General features: G+C 38.8%; 1 protein-coding gene across 8 annotated transcripts in view; it reads right to left on the bottom strand.

Moving 5' to 3' along the window:
- Positions 1 to 316: 316 nt before the first annotated feature.
- ITGB8 (integrin subunit beta 8) overlaps positions 317 to 10,775 on the bottom strand; it is a 46,303-nt gene continuing 35,844 nt past the window's right edge. For all 8 annotated transcript variants that reach the window (XM_057406216.1, XM_057406214.1, XM_057406215.1 and 5 more), the window contains 6 exons: positions 10,454 to 10,588; positions 6,730 to 7,135; positions 3,712 to 3,937; positions 2,342 to 2,445; positions 1,081 to 1,244; positions 317 to 995 (listed from right to left, as the gene is read on the bottom strand). In XM_057406216.1, the coding sequence (XP_057262199.1) occupies positions 873 to 995; positions 1,081 to 1,244; positions 2,342 to 2,445; positions 3,712 to 3,937; positions 6,730 to 7,135; positions 10,454 to 10,588 (1,158 nt within the window). In that variant the 3' untranslated portion in view covers positions 317 to 872. The remainder of the gene's footprint in view (positions 996 to 1,080; positions 1,245 to 2,341; positions 2,446 to 3,711; positions 3,938 to 6,729; positions 7,136 to 10,453; positions 10,589 to 10,775) is intronic.

The raw sequence follows: 10,775 nt of genomic DNA, 5'->3' as shown, positions 1-10,775 counted from the left end.
TCTGGTGTAATTTATCTATTTCCAATGGAAATGATGCTGTCTCCAGAGCTGAAGTCAGCTGGCAGTGATCATCATGTACACTATGTTGTTGGACAGAAGAACTCTTGTTTTCTGTAGCCACTCAGATTCCAAATACCTTAAAATTTGTATAAAAGTGTTTATGTTGAAACAAGTAAAAAAGCTAAAAATCAATCTTTACCAGATATAAATTATGTTTAAGTGACTTCATACATATAAAAAACTTTACATATAATTTACCTCTGTGTGTATGCGTGTGTGTGTACACACACAACTGTACACCCACACTAGTAACTCATTCAGTCCAATTATTTCTATTAAGTAATGAGGAAAAGCTAAGAGGCTAAAGCAGACAAATCAGTGGAATTTGTCAACTGAGAGAACTATAAAAGTACCATTTACTCTATTTAAGAGCATTTGAAAAATTTCATCTATTGCTATACTATACAGCAGTGTTAATATTTCAGTCACAGCTTTTGTCCATTCCCACAGAGCACAACACTACTAGCTACATGTAGACTGAGATCAGCGATTTGTCAGACCAGTTCATATCTACATTCTAGGGCAAAACTAAATAAATTAGAATATGCTAAAGTGCTACATCAAACTAATGTTCCTGAACAGTAGTAACGCACATTTCTCTTTCAAAAAAAATAAACCATTAAAAAATACAGCAGCTATAGTTTCAAACATAGTCACATTATGTGAATATGCTTACATGTGACTTCGTTACAGTATTCAGCATCGCAGGACACAAAACCATACGGCAACAGTCACAACTCCAATAGAGTACAGAAGATAACTTTAAAAAAGTTGTGTGATGGAGACAGACATTTGCAGAAAACACACAGTCTTCAGAATTCACACTTGAAAGTTTCATTTAATCGTAACTTGCTGATGTTGATATTTATTTCCTCTGGTTTGTCACGTCTGTATGTTACTGTTCTTGTACATACAGTAGGCAAAAACATTTTATCCTTGAAGGAGAAGATACAATTTTTGTCAATGATTAGCTAACTCGTATATGCTCGAAAAAGATTACTGAGTATTGAAATCAATTACCTTCTTTGTTGCAGATACTCTGTAATCAGCTGAAGATTTAATTTTATTGCTACTCCCCTGCAGAATTATTTGCCTGATGATAAGGACAACAAGCAACCCAATCAGAAAGGTAACTATAAAGATTATGGAAAAGACTCTAAAGTAGCTTCGTCCAGGGAAACATTCTGCAATGAAAGGAAAACACAAGTGTAAAGTCTAATGTATGGAATAGGCACATCCCTCAAACAACAGGTATTACCACTGCCTAGTAATGTCACATAAATGTAACACTAGCTTGATAAAAGTTAAGGGAAAATAACTTAAGATGAAAAGTTGCCATATACAAGCTTTTAAAGTGGGCATATCAAAAAAGGGAATTCTGATTAAGATCTGCTGTAGAAAAATGGTGGAACTATTATTCCTTTAATCTATGAAACTAAGACTCAGGCCTCATTGTGTTGACCACCATAAATTCTTTGTAAACCGCTGAGTTTATAGATGAAATAGAGGATGAAGCGTTAGGGATATACAGGGCCAAGCCAGTTTATAACCTTCACAAGATTAGAGTGTAGATCACTGGTGAAATATGACAGAAAATGTGGTTTATTGAATCCTTGTCCAGTGCTCTCCTCACTGGTAGACCTCTTTCACAGAGTAAGCTCTATTAATTAATTCTAAAGTTATGAGAAAAGTATTCACAGTTAATTTCCTCACAAGATAAAAAGAGGTACAACTATGTGAAGTGACAAAAGGTAACCATTTACCTGCATTTTGGTTGCAACATGTACTGATTAAGCTCTTAGGAGATTTTATGAAAGAAAATGTATTCTTTCACAGCCTTCATAACTATAAAGTATTTTATAATTGAAAGGAGTATTTAAACACTACTGAACATGAGGTAAGCGTTCTACTTAATTCTTCCTCATTTCTGGTGATGTCAAATAATGTAAGCATATCCAAACCAATAAATATACATATACCATAGTATATTTTTATAAATATTTCTTTAAGCATTGCTCAAGCAGGATTCATTATTATTAGATGTGACTCCTCAAGGAGCTGGGAAATCTGATTTAGCAATGCTTGCCAATCACATTTCCTGTTATTCTTTATCTTCTACTTTCCCTAAAGCTATGAGTAATTTTTCACTTTTTCCTGTTTTCTTCTTTTATTATTGTGATACTACAACACACTTTTGAAAGACACTGTAACAGTGGTAAATTCTATTATTAATCCCAACGGATTATCATGTCATTAAAATTACCTAGAAAATGTTACATACCTGAAGTTTGGTCAATATAATGCAGCAGGTAAGAGCATGAGGTTGTGCACTGGTCAGGTATGGCTTGGGATGCATTGTTAGAATTATGGCACTGAACACAATTCCTGTAAAATAAGGATGTAATTAAAAACCTATGTCTTTCTTTGCACTCCCCTTACAGAGATGGTATCAACAGGATGATGTATTGCTTGTACATAATGCTTTCCTGCTGTTACTAAAACCATTGCAACATTTATTTATTTCTGAAATGTGATGCCTCTCTCAGCATTTTATCCCTGTGATGTTTCTCTGAACCAACTAGTCAGAAGTTGTAAAGTTAAACCATGCTTCAAGCCACCTTCATCTGGCCTCTGCTCTGCATTTTGAGATGTGAGTTTTCCAGGGGAAATATCATTAAGATGCATGTTGGAAATGAAAGGTAGAGATAGGTGTAGGAAACACAGCTTTGTTAGTGTTTTTCTGGATGCTATGTTAAGACAAAGCCATCTAAGTTCCCTCTGCTGGGCAGTTCAAGTGGTCAGCAGCACAGTGCAAGCCAGCACTGTCAGTCTTACCTACTATCTTCACTGTATAGCCTTGCTGAAGATGGACACCACCAGTTATCCTGCAAAAGCCCTGACTACGCCATGTTCTGAATTTATTAAAGGCATACATTTCACAGTGACTTTGAACAAGTGTAAGCCAGCAGGACTAAACACATTTTATACAGTAAAGTCTTAGCAGTCACCTTTTCAGTGCTGGCTTAAAGCCACTGAGGCTTGGTTTAGCTTCTCTTCTCCTTGGACTGCTCATTTCAACCTTCATACTGTCCCTTTTTTTTTACAAGGGTAAGAAAAAATGACATACTTTAGCACAGCAAAGACTAAAACTGAGAAGCAGAGAAAGTTGTTCTCTGTGTAAGACCAGATCTGCTCTTGTTCAACACTCACATTTCCTTCTTTCATCTGAGAAGCACAAGGAATGTTCAAAAAACAAATCTGGAGACTACTGCACTTGGTGGCATTCAAGAGTAGGTTCTACTGTCTCTTTTAAAACTCCAGATTCACAGGCTTTATTTCCTGCCCAGATGATTTCATATGAAGAACAATTGTTTAATAAAAGTACAAAAAAACAATACTCATAGGACACACTTCCTTTGACTTCAGAAAGCTGAAAATAGGACACAGACAGGTGAACACAGATACAGACATGCAATTCTCTTAACTGCCAGTGTGAACCCCTCAGTTACATACAGAAAATTCACAAGCATAAATTATTTCCATTTCCTAAACTAAATATCTGAGACATGTAGCACACGTCTAGCCAAGCAGAAATAATTCTAGTTTCAACACTTCAGAGTTAAAAAGTCAAGTCTAGCACAAGAAACTTACCAGTTTTCTTCACAGGCTTTGTTACAAGTAGGGCAATATTCACACAAACGGCCAAAGCTTCTTGGATCTGTGCACTCACATTTTCCACATACACATTTTCCTCTTCCACTGCAAATCTGGCCATTTGAATTCAGGCAGTATTTTGCTGATTGTAACGAGCACTGGCAAAGGTCACCTTCCCAGCCAGTGAAGCATTTGCATTTACCAGCTTCACATTCACCATTACCTACAACAGCAGACAGTCCTGAGTCATACACTTTCATGAAAACACAGGGAGTCGATTTTTATATGCATACATTTGTATTTGTTGGTGCTTCACATTAAACAGAGCTAATTTAGACCTTGGCTTGCTAATTAATTTTTAAGTTAATGATTTGACTGAAATTACCAGCCTGATACATATTTATGGTTGCTGTTTGTTGCTAGGTTGAGCAAAAGCTTCTACCTTGATGTCATCCTTAAAACCTCTTACTAAAATTTTTCCCTGTTGCCTTGGATCAAAGCAGTGGGGATTAAAAATTACATAATGATCAGGAAAATGGTCTTCAGACAAACTAAACAAACTTCTCTTTAGCAAGAAACCATTCAAATCAAATAAACAGAAAGATTCGGTAGCAGAAGGAGTATCAAGTTCATGTGAACATGCCAGGTTGGGTTTTTTTCCTTTTCAGGAGCATGTATGACAGCACTGGTTCCTGCCTTTCTAAAGGACAGATGACTGAGCTGGACAGGTAGATATGCTGTGCTTATGAACTGTAGGTTATTTAATAAGAACTTAAAATAGACAACATCAAGGACTCAAAGACTGTAAGAATCTCTGGTGGCCTTTACAATTTTGTAGGCAAAACAGTGTGAACTTTGGGGTAAAATCCACGTTTTCCATGTTGTGGCACATTTAGGCAGGTGCATAACTAACCTGCTGATAATGTTTAGCCACATTTTTACAGCATGTGAGAGCACCCTTAGGAAATACAGAAACAGAGATCACATAAAACACTGGCAGGCCTAGGAAATCTCATGAGGTCTCCTTAACTACACCTCAGCAGTACTTCAGTTTCACAGACTGTGATGGCCCTTCTTGTGCTCCAGAGCAGCTGTAGGGAGACAGTGTCACCTAACAGACAGGATCTGGCCTGGAGTCAGGCCAAGGTACAGGCTGCCCCATTTTTTGCCTGGGCTGGGCAAAATGGAGAGAGGAAAGGTATCCCAGGACATACCAGAACAATGTTTTGCACTGGAAAACATCCCACAAAGAGGCATGCTGCCCAGCCGTGGGGCTCTGGGCAACAGATTCCCCTTGCAGTAGCCTATAGCAGAACTCCATACAGGTGACAGTCTCCAACAACTCTTATACAAAGATCTCCCTGGCTCCTCTGCCAACCAGGGCACCGTATTTCAGGCTTCAGGAATTTGTAAATTTAGAAGGTTTGCGTATGACTAAGATAGTAAATTTGCAAACTGGGTTGGGAAGAAGAGTTAAAAGATGAAATGTAATACTTTTTGTTTCAATGAAGTATTTAAAGGATTAGGTAACATTACTGCTCTTCATTTTATGTAAAGTTCACAGTCACCAGCAGAGCAAAACCAAAGTAACTTTACTGAAGTCCACAGTAATACTCTCAATTTATCCAACTGTGGATGAAAAAATTGGTCCCTTAATTCATCACTGGTTAATATGCAGTGAAACAAAAGAATGCAGAACAGCAGTACGTATTTTAAAATGTTTCTGAGGGGAAAAAAAAATCCAGTAGTGATAAATTAATGATACTGATTCAATCCCATTTTTTCTTTCTAACACTAACTTAGAAGTACATTTTTTGTATTTTGTTCATACACAATTTTCATTTGCATGTTTTCTTTAAAAAACATAAAGTAGGCCACAAAAAGAATAAGAATTTCTAACAACTCTCCCTGTTTATGTTTCACTTACACTCTCCTTTTCTGAATGGTTTTACCATACTTATCAGTTATTTGAATCAAGTGTCACTGTATCTTCCACAAGTCTGATTTTGGGTGTAAGAAAATCAGATCGTCATCTGGAAGTTATGATTCCTTCCTAATCTCTTAGCATCTCTATTCCCACCAGGCTGAATATATCAACTTACCTTCTGGAATAATGTTACCATCTTATCCAAGATATCAGTATTGTTACTTCTGAGGAAGTTTGAGATTTAAATCTTCAAATAGCTAAACTTAAAAATAACTCAATAAATCCCCTAAAAAGCAGGGCTGAAGTTTAGAAGACAGTGCATGTGGTGGTTTAAACCCAGTCAGGCAACTCGTTCACTCATTCCCCCCGCCCCTTCTTTCCCTCCCCCTACTGCCAGAGGGACAGAGAGGAGAATCAAAAGAATGCAACTCCCATGGGCTGAGATAAGGACAGTTTCGTAGCTAAGGCATAACACAAATCGCTACTGCTACCACCAATGATAATAATGATAAAGGAAATAACAAGGGAAGAGAATACATCACCTCACCACCAGCCAACCGATAACTTGCCCCCCCCCCAGCCTGACCAAGCACCGACCGATACCTCCTCCAACCCTGCAGACTCCCAGCCCTTTCTGCTAACTCTCAGTTACATCCTGGGCATGACGTGCTGTGGTATGGAGTACCTCTTTGGTCAGTTTGGGTCAGGTGTCCTGTCTCTGCTTCCTCCCGGCTTCCCCTCCTCCCTGGCAGAGCATGATTCTCACAAAGTCCTTGGCCAAACCAAAACATCATTGTTATCAGCTCTGTTCCCAAGCCGAAAGTCAAAACACAGCACTGCACCAGCTACCAAGAAGGAGAAAAATGACTGCTACTGCTGAACCCAGGACAGTGCATAACTCTGTGGCAAAGAAAGCCCAGGATTCCAGAATTCCTACCAGGCTGTTCAGGACACATGCTAATCCTGCACACAGAGTTCTAGCACCTGACAGCATTACATCATTGTTTTCAGCTGCAGCATATACATAACCTTCAGAAAATGAAACAAAACCAAAAAAAGAAAATACAGACATAAACTCTGCATCTTACCAGAACATAAGTTTCCCTGGTGATATGGGCAGGAAAAGTCATCCATTTCACAGTACTTGCCAAAGACCTTGCCTAGCTTGTTTTTGTAGCAGAAACATTTTCCATCTATGCAATTTCCTTGACCACTGCAGATGGGCTGGTCCTGGTGTTGTCTGCACCTCTCAGAAGGAACTGTATCTCTATTAAAGCTACAGTTATTGTCACTGCAAGGGGACTGTTTGCCATCAGAAAAAGTTTCATCAGTCCATACTCTTTTGTGCCTTGCACTGTCTCCATACTGACAGGCACAGCTTTTCTGCACATTAACAATGGCGGTTTCATTGAAACCAATAGGTTTAAGTATTGCATATTGTCTTCCTCCAGTTGTATCGCATCCTTTCATTGTAACTGATATATTGAAAAGTACCTAAGAAAATTATTATTTCCTATTGTCGGTGGTTTAAACCCAGTCAGGTAACTTGTTCACTCACTCCCAGTGAGTGGTGCCAAGCTGACAACAATCAAGGTCCGTGTTCGTCTCCCCCCCCTCCCTGCACCGGGGCTCTCCCCATCCCCGCTCCCGGAGGAACGGGGAGGAGGATCGAGAGAGGGCAACTCCTACGGGTTGAGACAAGAACAGTCCAGCAACAAATCACCACTGCTACTATCAGCTAAAACAATGATAAGGGAAAATAACAAGGGAAGAGAATACGATACCACCGGCCAAGAAAACGAGTTCCACCCGGAAGCTCCTGTCCTTCCGGGTAACTCCCAGTTACCCCCACCCCGGGCATGACGTGCTGTGGTATGGAATACCTCCCCGGCTAAAGACAGATTTTACACCATTATTATTTCCTATAAATTGCATAAAATTTTTGACACATAAATAAAGCAGAATCTGACACTGTATACAAACGTGCACTAGCTAATAATGACAAAACACACAGTGGCCATTTGTCAAATATGATACAATAGTAATGATAGGCATCACAAATACAGTTAAATTCCTAATAATGTAAGACTGAGAGCAGTCTACTTTTCATGTTAAGAAAGCACAGCTGCAAAACACATGTTTAATACCTGTTAAATAGCAATAGAATTACCATCATCATCCTCCTATTATTATTTAATGTGTATGTTCTGCTATATTTTAGAAATACTCAGATGAGAATTGGGACTGGATTGAGCAAGACAATACACAAACAGAAACAGATACTCTTTATAAAAAGGATCTATAATGAATGCTCTTGCTGTAGAAATAGTCTGTGAAAATAGAAACTGCAGTTTTTTGTCATGGCTCTATCTACTATCAAAACCCAGAAATGGCTCATGCCTTAGCAGCAGCTTATTTTTCCCAATTCCTGCAATGGGGATCATGCAAAAGAGTCTTACTGCTCTTGTGGTCCTGGGCAGACCAAGTGCTGCTTCAGAGTGGACCCAGCGTCCTGGCCATGTGGCTGTGTCCATGCGGCCATGACACTGTGGCTGTGTCATGGCCATCACAACCATGCTCCAGGTCCTCACCCTGGTATTACCCACTGCAGCAGCGGCCTCTGTGGCTTTCCAGGAACTTGAATAATTTTGGTGAGTAGATGACTGCCACTGAATTTGCCTTACTACCAAAACTCTTTGATGGTTTTGACTGGATAGCAATCTTGTATTTCAAAATTGGGGTTTTTCTGGGCTTATGACAGGTCATTCTCACTAAGGCTATTTAGCCTGCTGATGTAAACAACTCTTCCTTGCCTTCTCACAGAGAAAATATAACCAAGAGGAAAAAGTGAGAAAGGAGACTCAAAAGGAGCAAATACCTCTACTCCTTACCACCAAAGAACAAAGACTTCCAAGTAAAAAGAGAGAAAACCTAAGAAACAGATTCCATACAAGGTTGAAATGATGCACAAAGACTAAGGCCATTCATTTCTCATCACTGTCTGCCCCTCCCACTGCGCTCCCACATGAGAACAGCTGAGGCCTTGGGGACAATGGCGGCTTTGTGGTGAGCTGGGCTGTGGCTGCCTACACGGACAACAGGAGAAGAATGCTGTGCAGAAGCTTGTGCTTAATGTTGTATTGAGGGGGCACTTGGGCTTTGTCTCACCCTTTGCTTTTCTTCTTGTTTCTCAAATGCAGCCCTACACACACAACCCCTCAGTTGCCTACACTCTCGGTGTAGGCTTTGGGTTTGGGACAAAAGTGTGTCTATGCAGTAATGAATTCATGCAGCAGTTGCGTATCACACAAGGAGGACACGCTGCAGCTAGAGAATGTGCTTTTAATTTAACGCAGAGCCCTGCTAGAAAATGTCATCTTCGTGTACAACACAATACTGGAAGAATGACAGGCAGATGGGAGAGAAGGGCAAATCATGTCTTGAGTATGAGTTGTGAAATTTGATGGGTCTGAACACAGCAGCAGAAAGATTAAGCACATTGTGACTAAGTAATTGCAACACCATGAACACTTGCTAATAGCCAGTTAGTTTTGCACCCTGAAGAGGCCGTAGTATTCTTCCAGAATATAACACACTTTGTGTTTTGGTAAGAAAAGGAAGGAAGAAGGATCAGACAATGTAAGCAATGTGAAAATGAAGGAAAAGCATTTTGCCTGTAAACAAATACTGAAAGGAGGATTTATGGCTAAAATAAATTAATCTCTTGAGGGTGGCTCCTTTTCAACAGCAGTTGAGGTTTAGGACCACATGCAATCTTTTACAATCAACTGGCCTGGCTTTTTGTTAAAAAGAAACAGATATAAATATTTTCTTTTTCATTAAACAGAACAAATACCAGCCTCATTTCTTAAGACATGCACAGGGAACAACACTGGAGAAGACTTAAGAAGAAAAACACACCAAATCTCCCTTAAACTGTAGAAGCTAATCAGTAGTAAGTCATGCAGACAAAATTCACAAGAGAATAAAATCCATCTAAATGAACGTATTTAAAATGCACATATTTAATCTACTGATTTGTTTTGCTATTTTTACTCACACAGACACAAGTGAAATCACAGCAACTGAGATGTATGTACACGTGAAGAAGGAAAGAACTCCTTGACCCTACTCTCCAGAAACACAAACCTCTTCCTGGCAAGCAAAATGAATTACTCTACTTGTCTAAGGAATTAAATAAATATATCAAGGCACAGAGAAGTTGTTCTGGGAAGAAAACCATGTTCTTTACATTAGCCAGACATCTTCCCCCTCATTTTCATGGTGCATGATGCTCCAGGTTTACAATCAATTTCATTCAATAGATGGCACTGATCCAAATGGGGATAAGTAATTTTGTTAAGTTAATTTATAAAATAAACCAATTATCCACAACCCTGACTGTGCATGAAGACTACTAAAGCAAGGAGAGGAAAAGGTGGTGTCTAGTACTGACCCAAGAAACACAAATTCCAGTGATTCTTTTCTATAGGGTGATTGTCTTTCAATGCCTTTACATACAGATTTCATCACAATGTACATGGCCATTGTGCTCCATGGAGGACAAAGGAGGAGAGTTTTAATGGACATTAGCTTTCAAGAAAAGCTTTGAGCCTTAGTTCCACAAGATTAGTGAGAATTAAAATAAGATTCAGGAAAAATAAAACCAGAGAATAATAGAGAGTCTGTGATCATTAATCACATAAATCCATTTTCAGTTTAAGTAAAACCCTAGAAGATTTCAAACCACTGAAACCCAACCAAACAGAAAAATAAGTATCTCAGTTGCTTGAACAAGAATTATTGACATACTTCTTTATTATATCCCACATTTTTACATCCTTCCATGGCAGCTTTTTTACTTCCATCAGGACAGATTGCAGTGATATTAAAATCAAGTCCTTGGATCTGGTTATCCACTTGAATTTTCACTTCAGAGATTAGTTTCTGTAACCAGAAAACAAGTTTTAGTTGCATTGTATCTCAACATATAATGTGCATCAGTGACTAGTACCAAGTACTATGACTGACTAAAAATGAAGAAATCTTTTCTGTATGAATAAAGGAATGAATTAAAGCATTGTTTCCCATATAAAGACCCGATTACATTCCAAATATACAGAACCAGTGAACT

The sequence above is a fragment of the Pezoporus wallicus genome, unplaced genomic scaffold (genome assembly GCF_028554395.1).
Source record: "Pezoporus wallicus isolate ANWC-B61680 ecotype Strahan unplaced genomic scaffold, APGP_CSIRO_Pwel_v1 contig_5879, whole genome shotgun sequence".
In the NCBI taxonomy this organism is placed as follows: Eukaryota; Metazoa; Chordata; class Aves; order Psittaciformes; family Psittacidae; genus Pezoporus; species Pezoporus wallicus.
The sequence above is the reverse complement of the archived record's forward strand: the minus strand, read 5'-3'. Positions and strand labels throughout refer to the sequence as shown.